General features: G+C 37.1%; 1 protein-coding gene across 1 annotated transcript; it reads left to right on the top strand.

Moving 5' to 3' along the window:
* Positions 1 to 6,891: 6,891 nt before the first annotated feature.
* Positions 6,892 to 9,567, top strand: INSL5 (insulin like 5). The gene is given in 4 exon segments (XM_045801370.2): positions 6,892 to 7,074; positions 9,069 to 9,191; positions 9,194 to 9,250; positions 9,253 to 9,567. Coding segments are annotated over 4 exon segments (399 nt in total). The 5' UTR covers positions 6,892 to 6,899; the 3' UTR covers positions 9,297 to 9,567.
* Positions 9,568 to 17,908: the final 8,341 nt, after the last annotated feature.

Raw genomic sequence — 17,908 nt, 5'->3', positions numbered from 1 at the left:
CAACATGTTAACTCTTTACTCCCTCCTTCAGATCTCAGTTGATATCTCATCTTCTCAAGAGAACCCTTTCTGAGCTCACTTCTGCAGGACTGCCACCCAGCCAGTACATTTACTCCAAGTATCTTAAACATGAAGGGAAATGTGAAGTTTCTGCGGGGCTGAAAGGGGTGGGGAATGAGGAAAAGAGAGAGGCCTAATGAATCCATAGAGCAGAGGGGACCTATGTCCTGCTTCTAAATATCATTGTTCAGGAAGCAGAAAGGCCTAGGAGGGAGCACAGTCAGCCTCAGAAAAACCATTCTCCATGCAATGAGTGATGTGTAGAAGCAACAAGGACCACTGGAACCAAAGAAGCCAGGCAGCTGAGGACAATTAATGACTAGCGAGAAGCAACAATTTGATGATAGAAAGGCTTTGCAGAGAGTAAGTTGCTAGAATTATATCCTGGGAAAGGGAAGGAAGCCAAATCTGAGAGAGACTGTTATTAACGTGTGTATGTTGTTTGTTTCTGCCAGCAGGATGGAATGAAGACTTAGGGCTAGAAACTGAATTATAGAATATACATTTCTTGGACACCTGAGTTTCTGAATTGAGATTCGCACATGCTGCGCTAAATATTGGTGTGATTATTTGCTTAGTACCTGCTTCCTCCCCTAGACCCTAAGCTCTCTGAGGGTAGGGACTATGTGTTTTGCTCACCACTGTATCTCCAGCACCTAGAACACTACCTCCATGGAGGGGTTATTGCAACAAATATTTGTTGAATGAGTGAATGATCGAATTAATGGGAGAAATGTTGTCTTCATGCATATCCCAGATTGAAATATGATCTAATATTTAAGTATGATTTCTTTAATATCCTACCAAGATATCTTAACATCACAGAGGATAAAACATTTTAACTGGAAAATACAGAACGTACAATCAAACAGAACATAAAATCAGCCTTAAAAATCAGCTAAACATAGGTCATAGTTTTCTTTGCTCTATAACAATATAAAGTCAATTTTCCACCTCAAGACAAAAACTGAAAACAAAATTATGATGACTTTCTTTAGGTGAATATTGCTGCCGTTTTTGAGATTGTGTTCCCACTGACTGGTGTAGTTTTTCTTCAATATAAAGCACTTAACCCTATGCCTGGCACAAAATTGGTACTCAAAAATGGTAGTTCTCCTTCTGATTATCCCAGACCACATTCCCACTTCTTGGTCCGAGAACCTCTTTGCCTTTTGCAGCTGGCTAGGTCCTTGCATGGCCCCACTCCTCCTCCAGAGATACAGACTGTGCTAATGATCTCATTTGTTCCATTTGGGCTTTGTGTCTGGTTTGTTCAGAATTTACTGCAATGTTCAAGTCTACCCTCAAATCCATAGAACATTTACTAGGCTATTAGCCTTCATTTGCTTGGGTTGGCTTACTCAGTGGGTGATAAAACTGAAAGGCTAACAGTTTACATGAAACTAATTCCCGGGTTAAATAGAAAGCAGAACATGTCCATTTAGTTGGAACATATAAAACGTGGTTGTAAATCTTATCAAAATAAGCACTGCTTTTGCTAAATTGATGATACATTTGTGTGGCATCCAGAACAACTCATGAAAAATGTACTCTCACCATGTCTGTATTTCTTTGAATAAGTCAACTATTAAAAGATATAGTGCTATTATACCAGGAAGGAAAAAGTATCCCAGGATATTTTAGGGATCTTACATCATAATTCACTGATAATAATTTTATTGAATTTTTTGAATTATTATGTATTTCAATTACTTATTGAGCATTTACAATTTATTTACTAAGCTTTTAAATTTCTAAAAACCCAACATAATGACAAAAACATAAAAAGAAAGTAGCTTCTTTGTCCATACAAAATGAAACTTTAAATATCAATTACCATTTTCTAAGGCTATTAAAAACATTTTTAACGGCTCATTTAAATTCTTACTGATAGAGCACTTAAAAAATTACTAAAGTGAGTAGTAAGAAAGTTATGCAGAAGTCTTCTAAATAAGTGATATTTCAATATCCATTCTACAGATATTGTGGAGTAGAAATTAACTAGTTTTTAAAGAGGGGCAAAAAGGGATTTCAGGTGAAGAAAACAGCAGGTGCAAAGGCCTAGAGAGAGAGAGAGGGAGAACATGAACTTCCCACAAATGGTGAGGCTTTCAGTAGAACTAGACCATTCAGAGTTTGAGGGCCTGCACAAGTAGACATAGGCCCATCATGAAAGGTCTTATAGGCCACGGTAAGGAAATCTGGACTTTATCATGAGGAAAATGGAAAGCCATTGAAAGTTTTCCAAGTGGGTAACAATATAAGCACATGTTTAGAAAGATCATTCCAGCAGCAGTGTGGACAATGGCTTGATGAAAGATACAGACCAGTTGAAAGACTGTCGCAGTCTCTAAATGAGAGTTGAGACCATGGCAGAGAGGATAGAGAGAAGTGGTGGATCACAGAGAAAATCAGAGGTAGAACCTATGAGACTTGGTGATTTAATGGATGTGTATGCATGAAGGAGGTTTTAGTCAGGGAAGAGAGAGGGAGAATGAGGAGTTGTGAATGACGCCCAGGAATAGCTGGATGAATGCTGAAAACACCCTCTAGAAGCAATAAGTACAAATAAAAATAAATTGTTTGATAACAAATTTATAGAGTGTTCTTATACTCATCATTATCATAAAATAACTATATGTGGTATGCTTTATAATTTATCTGGGTGATAATTAACACTGCTTCATTTGATCCCGTGATATTTTTCCATATTACAAATTAGAAAATCAAATTATAGTTTAAACTACCTTCTCAAGCTCTCTTAGCTGGAAACTGCAGGACCAGTATTAAAACTCTAGCATTCTAACACCAAGGCCACTATGACACAGTATAATATTTGGTAGAGTTATAATCCTTATTATTACCATAATCCTTATAATCATTATTATTATTACCATTGCTAGAGACTCTAACAGTACTCGGCATAATTTAATCCTGACAACCACTCTAATGAAGTCAGTATTATTATCTCTGCATAAAATGAAGAAACTGAGATTCAGAGACATGAAATATTTCCTAAGGACACCTGGATATTAAATGGCAGAATGGAGATCTGATTTCCCAATTCTCAATGCCACAAACAGTACTTATAACTCATGCCAAACTGCTCTAACACCATGTGTTAGGTGTTTTTGTGGCCATAGTTCCTTGATAAGCAATTTATAGATGAAATACATATTTACTCAATCCATTGTTTGGTTATTAACTTGGAATTTTGGTTCCTGTTAATTGTGGATCTTCATATTATCAATCATATTGAGCACATGTCAGTTAATTCCAGTTAAGGCCAAATAACTGATCTCACTTTGCTTTGATCTAAAACTTGGGTCATATAAACATTCTCTACATCTGTAAGATGTAAATAACGTTAAGATAATTATACTAGTCAGGATAAGTCAGATTATGTTGCCACAACCAATAATCATCAAATCTCAGTGGTTTTATTTTTGATTTTTTTAAAAAAATTTATTTATTTGACACAGAGAGAGAGGGAGAGAAAGGGAGAGAGCAAGCACAAGCAGGGGGAGCAGGAGAGGGAGAGGGATAAGCAGGGAGCCCAATAGGGGGCTCGATCCCAGGATCACGACTAGAGCAAAAGGCAGACATGTAACTGACTGAACCACGCAGGAGCCCCAAATCTCAGTGGTTTTAAACGATAAAATTTCTTTCTCATTTACATTACATGTTTATTACAGGTGAGCAGGTGGTCCTGCTCTATATTGTTCTGACTCAGAGACCAGAATCTATCAAGAATGCTGTTGGTCATCAAGGTGAGAGAGAGGGAGAACTGGGGAATCATGTATCAATCCTTAAATGTCAGGTACAAGTGACATATGTTACTTCCATTCACCTTTTATTTGGCAAAATATGTCACATGGCCACATCCAACATTGAAGAATAGGAAAATAGAATTCCACCATGTGCCTGAAAAGAAGAGAACTGGAAATGTGTCTCCTTTAGAAATTCATGACTATCCCAGATATTAGCCAATTTCATGGTGAAAGATTTTCTGGGGTCAAATAAGTTTGGGAAACTTTGAATTAAACATATCAAAGAATTTTCCAAATTATAAGTCTTCTCTCAGCCCTTATATATAATATACATTATTAATCTCCAAAAAAAGGACCATTACCATAGGATATTTTTTTCCAAAGACTATCTTCAAAGACTCATGTCCTAAAGAAAACACTTTGAAAAATAGTACTCTAACTTATTTGTGGAAAGAGGAAAGGAACAAAGAAGGAAGGGAAAGAATACAGGAAGGAAAGAAAAAGACCAGGGCAGTGCAAACTTATGGATACTTTTGAGATCAAGAGTTATACATAACAGCCTTCCATAGTAGCTAGTTGCAACCAAAAATTGTGTTTCTATTCTCTTGCATAACACATTGTTAATTTATTGAGTGTTTATTAAACATCTTATATGATGCCACGTGCTTTTCTTAACTCATTCCGTCTTCACAACGACACAAAATGCAGATTATTATCGCCTCACAGATGAGGAAACTAAACTCAGAGAAGACAATTACATGTTCAAAGCCACACAGATAGTAAACTGAGTTTCAGATGAGATGAGAAGGAAAAGTCATGTCAATCTCCACATAAAAAAGATTAAGTGCTGTAGTTAGAGATACAAGCAACAAACTTTTGTTGGTCAAAAGATGGAAGGATTCATTTTCATTTTGATTATCTTCTCTGGTTGGACCTTGAGTTTCGTGCAAGCAGTGATAGAACCTGAGTGAAGAGACTTGAATGCCAGGCTGTTTGGATTTTATTCTCAAGGTAATGCTGAGCCATGGAAAGGTTTTGAGTTGGGAGTAAAGGAATCAGACAGTTATAACAAGACTTAGCATTTCAAGTTCAAGGGAGCCCTTAGGTAATTCAATTCAACTCTTTTGATTCACAAATGGCAAACATAAAGCTTTGGAAGTTGAAGCTCCAAGCTAGGGCTTTCATCGTTGGCATTAGCTTTAACTGACCTGGTTGATTAGCTTTCTCCATTTGGTCACAGGCTAAGCTCAGGTCCCACTGGCCTTGCTTTAGTGTCCCTAGTTAAGCTGATGAGGCCTTCACGGCTGGAAGAAGAGGAGACAATTTTGAGCTCAGGGGGATCTAGTGGGGGTGGTAGTAGTGCTCAGAAATATCAGAGTGTATCTGACCTCCAGGGCAGGGATCATCCCTTGGCTGAACACTTCTCTCCCGGCTTGTGCAGAAGCCCAGCTCAGAACCACTGAGCACAGCTTTTTTGGAGCACAGCGTTAAACCTGGCATTATCAAGATGGGCAGTGTGAGTCTCCAAAGAAGGGAAGAAGTTGGTATAATGGGTAAATAATTGCTGATATTGTGGGTGTGCAGGACTTGGTCATGCAGATGCCCCTCTGGAGTTGATGAACGACCGATTCACCTGCAATTTTGACTTACGAAAAGATGAGGTAGCTTTGTCTGCATTCAAAACCATTCCTGCCCCTTAGGTCCCTTTCTTAGGAAATGATTCTCCTCCCACATCCCAGTTGTACAAGCAGAGACCTAAGTACCATTTTTGGCCTCCTTATTCCTGTATATTGCCACCTGCCCCATCCTTTCTGCAATAACCTTAGCTTAGAGCACATCATATCTCATCTAAATTATTGCAAAAGCCTTTTTTTTGTTTCTCCTACCTCAAATCTTGCTCCCCTTAGTCAGTTCCCCATACTGCAGCCAGACAGATTGAAAAAGTAACAATTCTTTGAAATAATATTTTTATTTTTCAGAGTCAGAAATGCTTTCAGCAGAGCATAGGTTGTTTTGTTCCATTTTCTGGCTTCCCTACAGAAAAATGGCAATGTCACAAGAAGTATGGGTGATATGATCTTGACCACACGTTGGAGGGATTTTTTTTTTTTCAACCAGAGATCACAGAAGAGGAATCAATTTAAAAAATTATTTTTCAATTTGCTAAAAAGTGAGTCAACAACTCAAAGATCTCAAACTCCAGCATTCCCAGTTTAGGTAAGAGCTTTGCAAGAACTAGTACTTTTAGTTAAGGAGTTTACCAGAAGAGAAATTTCACTATTTAGCTCTTTGAGGGTGATGTGTTCAGCTTTTATTATAAAAATGTGTATTGATAAATGCATGCCTAAGTCATAGGGTGAAGGATAACAAGGAGGATTCTAGTTAGAGACATTCTTCTCTATTCTAAAGGTAAGTTATCTTTTCTAGTCCATCCCAATGGTGTGGGAAGAAGATAAATGTTTATCTCATTAGCTTTAAGAAGCAGTCACTATCACAATTTTATAGAGAAGGATTCTTGGGGAGGTTAAATATCTTGATTAAGATTCTAGATCTTCTCCAAGTGGAGATTCAAACCCAAACATGAGAATGTGAATTCTTAAGTTAGCTTTCTCATGGCTTTGAGGTAAGTGTTGCTTTCAACACTCAAACACTCTTATGAGATAGGTTTTCCATTTTAGAGATATGGTTATCAAAGTTTAAAAGGTTTAAAATTTGCTCCATGTCACTCAGCAAGTGACAAGGCTGACATTGAAAATCATACTTGGCTACTCCCAAAGCCTGTGTGTTTCTAGATGTCTTCCAAGAGAGCATTCTGTTTATTGTCTCACAGATGCAGTTAATGGTAAGTAACAATGTTCAGAAGTGACTGAATAACTAGCAATAATCATAAAAGCGCATTATCAAAACTTCACAATGTAACCTTTGTGCTTCGCAAATATTATTACAACGAGGTTCTGACCAATAAAATGTCACGGAAGTTAGTGTTAATTGGACAAGAGCGTGACGGTAACTTCAAAACTGAATTTGACAATATTCACCACATCAGATTCTTATTCAATCCTCAGCAAAATGAAGGACTCCCTTTTGACTTTAATTCTATTTCCTGTCCTACTTGCCATTTCAGAAGTGAGGAGTGAGGAGTCTATGAAGCTCTATGGGCTAGAGTTCATAGAAGCAGACGTCTACATCTGTGCTAGCTCCAGGTGGAGAAGGCATCCGGAAGGGATCCCTCAAAGTCAGCAAGGTAACATTAACTCACGTGAGTCCTTCATTTTTATTTTTTCTCCAGGCTCATTTTAGCGCCTGTTTCTCTGGACTTCCCAGCCACTTCTCTATCAGTTTAAGGGGTTAATTACCAAAATAAATTGAATTTGGCTTGGGAAAGAAGTGAGCTTGCTACCTGTCAGAAAAATAAGGATCTCGTTTGCTTTAGTCTCCAGCTTGAAGTCATTTGATTGCATAACTACTTCGATGAGCTCATCAGCTATGGCAGGTGCTATGGGGACTAGAGAGAAGCCTGTGATTTTAAGGGACATGTTGAAGTGGCAGGGATAATTTCACACGTAGATAATTGTTGTATATAATAAGTTGGAATTCAGGTGGTGCTAAATAAGGATGGAAGGAAGGAAACTGTTATTGAGCACTTACTAAGTGCCAGGTGGTTTCACGCGCAACATCTCATTCAGTCTGCTGATCAGCATCCTGTGAAGTAAGTAATATTACTCCCATTTACCATTTTACTGGGGATGAAATTATTCACCCAGCTAGTAGGTAGTGTGTTGAGGGAGCAAACCAGGTCCATCTGGCTTCAAGAGCTGAGGTCTTTGTTCTATACTGTGTTTTGGGCGGGAAAAAGAAGATGGCGAACTGGTGTCATAAACGATAGCATCATAGAGGCAGTGGTGTTTGCTAGAGGCCCTAAAGGATGTGTAGGATTTGGGGAGTTATGAGGAGTGGGGTGAAGTGGAATTCTGATGGGAATTCCAGTAGGAATTGTTTGATCAGGATGTCAAAGTTAGGAACGAGCCTAGTGTGTTTCAGAAATACCGAGGGGACTGACTTCACTGTTTATTTCTTCATTTTTCAATTCAAGAAGTTTGACTGGAATTTTCCGCTGAAGTGTGAGGTAGAATTTATTTAAGACTCTATTTTAACCATAGACTGTTATAGTTTTACAATAAAAAGTAGAAAAAGGAAAACGTGACTACATAAGTGTTGCAACCGCATATATAATTGCGAAGTTTTCAATGTGGTTTTAAGTGACTTTGGTAAACAAAAATATTTTAGAAAATGACCCACAGTTTTCATATTTTGGTGGGCTAATTTCTTGAAAAATTATGAACTTACCACTCCCACAATGAGAGGTTCATAGTTACTAGGTGTTAACAGATAGAGTAAGGGTTTTTAATCTCAAGAAAGTGAGCATAATTTATCAGACTTATTATTTTTTACCTATCTCTGCATCAGCAAGCCAAAATGCACTAGAAAGAATACATTTGGAATATCTATGAAACACGTAGGGCGGTGGAATGGATGTCTGCGCACCATTTTTAACCCCACCCAAACCATAATACAGTGTATTTAATCTTTCACAGAGTATTTTTCAGAGTATTTTCTCATATATTATTTATTCGACCCATTAGCGGTTTACTAATCAGCATTCACTCATGTAGGTCTTCTCGGTGCTTGACAGTATGCCAAGGTACTGAAAAATAAGTTTGAACGACGTTAAATTGAGGGACGACTTGGGGAGCAACACTTCGATAACAACGGAAACTCCTTTTTGTTTTCAGACCTGGAGGTTTAAATCTCCACTTCCTTCCTTACGGATCGGCTTTGCAGGGCATACCCAGGGTTGCATGTTGCTTGTGTGTGTTTTATTTAGAGCCCGTAACTAATACCTTGGAGGCCGCTGGTCAAGGAGCAGAGGTAGCCCGTGCAACGCAAGGCGAGCCCTGACTTGGCTACTCGCTGGCCCCGAGCCACTGGTCGCGTCATTCCTCCTCTCGGCTCTCATGCTTCCTCCTCCGCAAAACGAGGAGGGTGGAGGTGACTGAATTCTCCCCAGAATGCCTAAGCTTTCTGAAACCAGACCAACATTTATAGAAAATGATGTGCAGGATTCAATTTCCTTAAAAAAAAAAAAAAAATCCAATGCGTTTCCCCAAGCGTAGAACTTGGAGGCTTCCTTCCTTCTTTGTGTCTGAGGAAGTGATGATTTTTTTCTCTTCCGCACAGCTGAGTGAGGAAACGACCTCCAGCTCCCAGATGAGCCTGTTTCTGAGGCAAGCGCAGTGCAGAACCTCCCGGAAGGTGATTCCTCCGGGGAGGAAAGCCTTCAGGATGGACAGCTGCCCACGGAAGGGCTTGGGGCTCCAAAAAGCGCTGGGCGATGTCAAGCCCAGACTTAGGAAGTGTCTGCCGACCGCCTGCTGTTCCATGACTGCTGCGCTCGCTCTTTGTTAAGCTCAGAGCCCATGCCCAGCGACGGTGGAGCCCTAGCACATGTTAACAGGTTTTTACTGCTCAGTACGACGCTTATATTGTGTTATTAAAATAATGGCTTTTGGCGAGGCAGTCTCTCTTTCCTAAAAGTTGTGGGTGAGTGGTGAAAACCACAATGAAGTCTATTTTCTCCCTTTGCCAAGGCGAATGCTCTGTTCTTTTAAAATTTTAACGAATCCTTTGAAATTTTAAATGCGGTGCAAAATTGCAGTAAAAATGCCATAAACCAAGCTCACTGTGATTTTCTCCTTTTAAAAAAAATTTTAAAATAACTTTAAAACAGTAAACAGATTATGCTGACGGTAAGAAAATGTAAAAAAAAAAAAAAGAGCATAAAAAGAAAATAAAAATCAACTGTTACCTCATCATCCAGAAATAACTATCCACTCTTGAGTTTTGGGTTGCTGTGTATTATTACTGAGAATTTAAACATTGATTCATGGTCAAGTATAAGAATCAAAACAAAGTGCTTTTCTCAAAATATCTTTAAGTGCTTGATAAATGTTTCCGAATATGCAGCCCTTCTGCTTGAGGGTGGCTGGAGGCATATGTGTGTCAGGTCTCCCAACAGCTAAAACCCAGAAAACGTTTGAATAATAAGCTCTTTCCTGTAGTCTGGGCGGCTTTGGGTTTTGCCTTCCCGGAGATAAAAGGACATTTTATTCTCATTCTAGAAGTTAAACTGAGACCCAGATAGCTGAGACTTGTGACATAATTGGATGTCTTCACAGATAGACAAAGTAAGGAAATCACAAAACTATGTTTTCATTTCTAACTCTGACAGTCAACTTGCCGGTGGGTTGTAACAATAGATTCTCTGTTCATCTGAGGTGCTGCTCTTATTAATACCGCAGTCTGTGTTTGAAACCCGTCCACTACATACTGGGCACATAAGCTGTGTCAAGACATTGTGCATGGCATTTAAACGTTTTACTTCATGTATTTGTTACAGGAAACCTATGAGAGTGGGTAGTACTTTATCGCTGTTCTGCAGAAAAAGAAACTAAGGCTCAGTGGAATTAGGTAAATATGTTCTAAGTCACACACAGCGAAGGGGGGGTGTTCCTGGATTCAACTTTAGTCTGCCCAGCATGAATCAAGGCAGTCACATCAAACTGTAGTGGTAGTCAGTGTATTCTTCACCACCAGAGCTCCCTGGGTTTTCTTGTTTGTTGTTTTTTCGGTTTTTTGTTTGTTTTATTTGGTGTCACTGAAAGAATGTCCATCGATGAGGCAGTACAAATTAATTATGTTAAGTCTCAGTGCTTGAATACATGCCTTTTCACTATGGTGGGTGGTGAAATGGGAAGACTGCAGGAAGCACTTTTGGAACATACTGGAGTGTAATGGTTGTCGCACAGTAAAGCACTTTCGTGATTGAGTTGTGAGCTTAAAACTAACTGCTTTTTCCAGGAAGCACTAACCACCCCCCCTTTTTTAAAAGGCAGTCTGAAAAACTGTAGTTATTCAGACTTGGATATTTGAAATTAAATGAAAAAAGATATGAACATGAACAAAGTGAGCCTGTCACTTCAAGGAAAACAATTAACAATATTTGTTGCTGATGATAAAATTCAAGCTTACAAGCAATTTTGGAAAACTTCTGTCCATCACCATGAGCTTCAGTGGTGATATGAATGAATTTTATTTTTTGATATTCATTGTGTAATGAAATGTGCCAACATTTGGGAGATCAGCATAACTTGGTGAACCAATAGTTTCCAAAAGATCAATGCATGATTTTACAAAATCATGAATAGGTAAACGATCCATTCAAAGTGAAAAATAAAGATTTGAATTTAACAGTATGAAAATTCGTTGATATGGTTTCAGATTCTACATTACAACTAACCTTCAATAAACAGCCACTTGTTGAGTTTTGGTATAATATTTAAAAAGAATATCAAAATTATGTGAAACGATAATTTTATTAAATATAATTGAAATAATCTTAAATTAAGGAAGTTAAAATAATCAATTAAAATAATCTTCCCTTTTCCAACTAAATATCTGGATTTTCTGTGAGGCCAGATTTTCTGTGAGGCTGGACTTTTTTCATATATATCAATCAACACAACACACAGTAACAGATTGAGTGCAGAAGCAGATATGAGAATTGAGCTGTATTTTATAAAGACAGTCTTTAGAGACTTGCAAATATATAAAACAATGCCATTCTTTTCACTATGTGTTTTGTTTTGTGAAAATAGACATTTTTCATAAAATATGCTATTGTGTTAACATGGGGTAGTTTTATTATTTTTAAATGAGGTAATAAATATTTTTAAATTTCTGTTTTAAATTCCATTATGATAAATATGGATGAATTCAACCCACATAAACCAAAACCCTTTGAAGTTCTTAATAACTTTTAATAGTGTAAAGAGTACTGAGACCAAAAATTTGAGAGCTACTATTCCATAATATGTACTTTTTGAGATTTCATCAACAGGTATTCAAGGTGTTTGCAGTATTTGCCATTACAAATAAAGATGAACTAGACAGGCTTGCTTATGTATCCTTACGTTGATACTTTTATTTCAATGGGATAGCTTATCAAGTTGCTGGGGGAAAAGGTATGTTTCTTTTTTTTTCAGTGTATTTGTATTAGTTATTATTTATTTGATATATACTTCTTAGTCATTCAAAATATATCTATATATTTTAAGTACATAGAGAAACAAAGAGGAAAAATGGCACCCACTCTCTTCACATGAATAAATCAGATAGCCAGTTTTTTGGGGAGGGGGAGAAATATACGTATCAAGTTAGGAAATACAAACAGTCCAGAGAAATATAAAATAAAACAAAAGCTTCATTCTCTTCCATTTGGTTCTAAGTTATAATATAACCCCTATTGAGGGTTTCTTATAATTTCTGCCATGAATAAAAATCATTTATACTGAATTTATGCAGTATAGCTACAAATACGCTAGAAGGCGTCCTCCGTATCTTTGCATCTGTCTATCTATCATCTATGTACCTGTCTAGCTCCCTAATTATTATCTGTAGCAGAGATGTTTAGCTCTCCACCAAAATTTCTCCTCTTCCTCTTGGGCACGCAGCTAGATGACGTTTCTGTCTCTTGCAGGTAATGTGGTCACGTGACTAATTCTGGCCAACAGAATGTGAGTAGTAGTGATATGAGCCAATTCCAAGACTAGCCCCTAAAATCTTTTACTCTCCCACAACTTAGCAAGCAATAACCTTTGAGTTGTTTTATGTTTGACTTTATTTTTTGTAGTAGTTGACCTATTCTAATACAATACCTACTGAGTCCATCATACTATTTTACACAAAAAGGGATTATACATACTTCCTTCCATCTTGTTGTGGTTGTATGTAGTATTTCTTGGCAATATTTCAGTAACATCCTGGTATGTGTATTTTAAATTTAAAAACACATAATGAGAGATTACCATCTAAAAAGTTTGTATTGATTCATAGTCTCACTAGAAATTTGTGAGAGTACCTATTTCTCTATATCGTCACCTGTCCATACTGTTATTATGCTTGCAAAACTGCAATTCTTAAAGGTGAAATACTGAATGTCATTTTTGGTTTCATTGGCATTATCATGACTATGATCACCTTTCATATTTACTGGACATTTGTGTTTTCTTTTCTGTATATTAGTCAGTTTATGTACTTTGCTCATTTTTTACATATTTATAATGCTTTTCTTATCAATTTTCAAAGCTTTTTTTTATATTAAGGATACTTTTTTTTTTAAAGATTTTATTTATCTATTTGACAGAGAGAGAGACAGCCAATGAGAGAGGGAACACAAGCAGGGGGAGTGGGAGAGGAAGAAGCAGGCTCCCAGCAGAGGAGCCTGATGTGGGGCTCGATCCCATAACGCCGGGATCACGCCCTGAGCCGAAGGCAGATGCTCAATGACTGAGCCACCCAGGCGCCCCTAAGGATACTAACTTTTTGACTGTCATCTGAGTAAAATATTTTCCCCTAGTCTTATGTATGTCTTGACTTCAGTTAGGATGTCTTTTGCCAATGTCTATCTTTTCCTTTATAGTTTCAGTATTTTCCGCTTTGCTTAGGAAGGTCTATCTCCCTTAGTGTAAGATTGTACAAGAATTCCACTAAATTTTATTCCGATAATTTTGTTTGGTATCCTTTGCATTTAAATTTAATCCATATTATATTTATTTTTGCATAATGTGAGGTGTTTAATTTTCCTCTACTTCCAGGTTGACAAAAAATTTTTCTTGCATTATATATTAAATGAGCCATCTTTTGCCCATGGAAATTTCATCTCATTTTAGTCATATGTTGTTTTCATTATATTTGGAACTATTATAGGGCCTTTATTCTGTTCACTGCTCTATTTATTCTTTTTTTTTTTTTAAGATTTTATTTATTTATTCGACAGAGATAGAGACAGCCAGCGAGAGAGGGAACACAAGCAGGGGAGTGGGAGAGGAAGAAGCAGGCTCCCAGCAGAGGAGCCTGATGTGGGGCTCGATTCCATAACGCCGGGATCACGCCCTGAGCGGAAGGCAGACATTCAACCGCTGTGCCACCCAGGCGCCCCTGCTCTATTTATTCTGAATTACCCACGTGCTATTTCAATTGCAGTAATTTTATGGTAAATTTTAATATCTTTTAAGAAAAGCTGTCCATCATTATAGATTAGGTTTTGGGGGGAATTTTTATGGCTATTATGAGACATAGATTCTTCCATATGGATTTTATAATTGTGTTATTTTGTTCCCCCCAAATTTCATTGGAATTACAATTTGAATTGCATTACATTTGCACTAATGCAGAAAACATCATATTCTAAGATATTAAGAATTCCTATCTAAAATATGTTACTATAATAACATAGGTATTTTATTCCTTTTAATAACTTTTTGTAATGTTCATTATGTAGGTCTTGTACTTAAAAAATATATATATGTTTTATTTAAATTCAATTTAGTTAACATATAGTGTATTATTAGTTTCAGGGGTAGAATTTAGTGATTCATCAGTTGCCTATAACAGCCAGTGCTCATAGCATCAAGTGTTACTCACCTTCCCTCCAGCAACCCTCAGTTTGTTCCCTATAGTTAAGAGTCTCTTGTGGTTTGCCTCCCTCTCTGTTTTTTTTTTTGTTTTTTTTTTTTAAGATTTTATTTATTTGACAGAGATAGAGACAGCCAGCGAGAGAGGGAACACAAGCAGGGGGAGTGGGAGAGGGAGAAGCAGGCTCATAGCCTGATGTGGGGCTCGATCCCATAACGCTGGGATCACGCCCTGAGCCGAAGGCAGACGCTTAACCGCTGTGCCACCCAGGCGCCCCTCCCTCTCTGTTTTTATCTTATTTTATTTTTCCTTTCCTTCCCCCATGTTCATTTGTTTCATTTCTTAAATTTCACATATGAGTGAAATCATATGGTGTTTGTCTTTCTCTGACTGACTTATTTTACTGAGCATAATACCCTCTAGTTCCATCCATATCATTGGAAATGGAAAGATTTCATTCTTTTTGATGGCTGAGTAATATTTCATCGTGTATACACACACACACAATACACATATTGTACTATATATATACACACACACAATGTACATACATACATTGTGTGTGTATATATGCATATATATATATGTCTTCTTTATCCATTCATCTGTTGAAGGACATCTGGATTCTTTTCATATTTTGGCTGTTGTGGACATTGCTGCCTAAACACTGGTGTGCATGTGTCCCTTTGAATCACTATGTTTGTATCCTTTAGATAAATACCTAGTAGTGCAATTGCTGGGTCATAGGGAAGCTCTATTTCTAACTTTTTGAGGAACCTTCATACTGTTTTCCAGAGTAGCTGCACAAGTTTGCATTCCCACCAACAGTGTAAGAGGGATCCCCTTTCTCCACATCCTCTCCACACTTGCTGTTTCCTGTCTTGTCAATTTTTGCCATTCTAACTGGTGTAAGGTGGTGTCTCAATGTGGTTTTGATTTGTATTTCCCTGATGCTGAGTGATGTTGAGCATTTTTTCATGTGTCTATAAGCCATTTGTATGTCTTCTTTGGAGAAATGTCTGCTCATGTCTTCTGCCCATTTTTTCACTGGATCTTTGTTTTTTTAGGTGTGGAGTTTGATAAGTTCTTTATAAATTTTGGATACTAGCTAGCCCTTTATCTGATATACCATTTGCGAATATCATATCCCATTCAGTAGCTTGCCTTTTAGTTTTGTTGATTGTTTCCTTTGCTGTGCAAAAGCTTTTTATCTTGATAAAGTCCCAATAGTTCATTTTTGCTTTTGTTTCCCGTGCCTCTGGAGATGTGTCTAGCAAGAAGTTGCCGCGGCCGAGGCCTAAGAGGTTGCTACCTGTGTTCTCCTCTAGGATTTTGATGGATTCCTGTCTCACATTTAGGTCTTTCATCTACTTTGAATTTATTTCTGTGTGTGCTGTAAGGAAATGGTCCAGTTTCATCCTTCTGCATATGGCAGTCCAATTTTCCCAGCACCATTTGTTGAAGAGACCATCTTTTTTCCATTGGATAGTCTTCCCTGCTTTGTTGAAGATTAGTTGTCCATAGACTTGAGGGTTCATTTCTGAGTTCTCTATTCTGTTCCACTGATCTATGTGTCTGCTTTTGTGCCAGGACCACTCTGTGTTGATGATTACAGCTTTGTAATACAGCTTGAAGTCTGGAATTGTGATGTCTCTAGCTTTGGTTTTGTTTTTCAACATTACCTTGATTACTCAAGGTCTTTTCTGCTTCCATACAAATTTTAGAATTATTTTTGTTCTAACTCTGTGAAAAATGATGGTTGTATTTTGATAGGGGGTCTTGTACCTTTTTATATTACCTTTTTATTTACCACTTTTATTTGCCACTGTGAATGATAAGTTTCTTCCATGTCCATTCCTAAATGCTTGTTATGGTACAAAGAAAAATCTTGTTTTTTGTATATTCATCTTATCATCAGCAACCTTGTCCAGTTATTTTATTAAATTTAGTGGCTGCTTTACTAGTCTATTTTGGGCTTTCTAGGTATACAATATTGTTATCTACTAATAAAAAGGCAATTTTGTCTCTTCCAGTATTTAAACCGATTGCTTCACATTCTTATTACACAACTCATAATGCAACAATTAGTTGTTGAGATTGATGGCAGGCATTGTTGTGGATGCTAAGGGTACCAATGTGAATGAAACAGATGAATAAAGGTTTATGTTCTAATGGAAGACAAACATAAACACGAGAAATATTAAATAATGACTGAGGAGGAAAGAAAGTATGGAAGTCGGATAGGAAGGCTTGGTGGGGGAGTGGATTTTAGACGGGCTGGCTAGGGAAGGCCTCACTGGGAAGGTAACCACAAGAAGAATTCTTAATAGTAGTGATAATGGTAGGCATTTCTTTCATGTTCCTAATTTTAATGGAAACATCTTTAACAATTCAGTACTCAGTATGATGTTTGGTGGTTAAAATATTTTAAAAAATAAATAGCAAAGTAATAAAGTAGTCTTCACATTATATATGTTTATATGGTACTGGTCATCTTAAGAGTGTTATTCTATTATGTATTGCCTAAGAGCTTATTTTGTTATAAATATCCTCTCAATTTTATCAAATACCCCTTTAAATTCATCACATGATATTTTTCTCTTTTGTTAAGATGAAGAATTGCTTTGATAGCCTTCCTTATGTTGAAATTTTTCTGCATTCTCAGAATAAATCTATTTGATCATAGAATAATATTCTTTAACTTGATATTTTGTATATCAGAAGAACTGAAAGTGTTTTTTATTTATGTGGCCTTTGTTAATTCAATTTGATAAGAAAATGAAGCAAATTCATGTTTAATGAGTGACATGATATAGTTGATTATATTCTGTATAATCTAGTATTCATTTCAATGTTTTTTGCTTGCATGGCTAATCCCCCTTTCTCACTTATTAGTTTAGAAATGTTATTGTCATTTTCTATGTCATTGCTGCTTACTTTCCACTTTCTGCTAGATATATTAAAATCTCAACTTCTTTATTACGATTCCAATTCTCTTCCTTCACTAAGATGATCCCTTTAGAAGCCAGTGGTCAAACTATGGCCCATGGGCCAAATATGTCCTACCATCTGAGTTTGTATGGCTCACATGCTAGAAGGGTTTTTACTTTTTAAGTAGTTGGAGATAAGGCAAAGAAGAATAACTTCATGATACATGAGGAATACATAAAATTAAACTTTCAGTTACATTAAGAAACTTTTATTGAAACGCAGTGACAATTACTTGGTTACTTACTGTCCATGGCTGCTTTTGTGCCTCAATGGCAGAGTTAAATAGTTATGTTGGAGACCATGCGGTCTACAAAGCTGAAAATATATACTATCTGGCCCTTTACCGTTTGCTGGCTTATGCTTAAGGACAGCTTCTAATTGTCTAATCTTCCTCACGTGGACCCACCTCTCTAGAGTGGGTCCTTAGAAGGCTTTGACTTGTGCTTATGAACTGGGATGCAAAGAAGCAACTTAGCTGTGGTTTTAATTTGTAGCTCTCCTACCAAAGTAAAGTTCTTGGCATAGAATACATTTTCTTAAAGAAAAACTATAAA

The sequence above is a fragment of the Ursus americanus genome, chromosome 12, assembly GCF_024610735.1.
Source record: "Ursus americanus isolate L20-20 chromosome 12, mUrsAme1.1.p, whole genome shotgun sequence".
Lineage (NCBI taxonomy): Eukaryota > Metazoa > Chordata > Mammalia > Carnivora > Ursidae > Ursus > Ursus americanus.
This window is presented reverse-complemented; position numbering and strand designations above follow the sequence as displayed.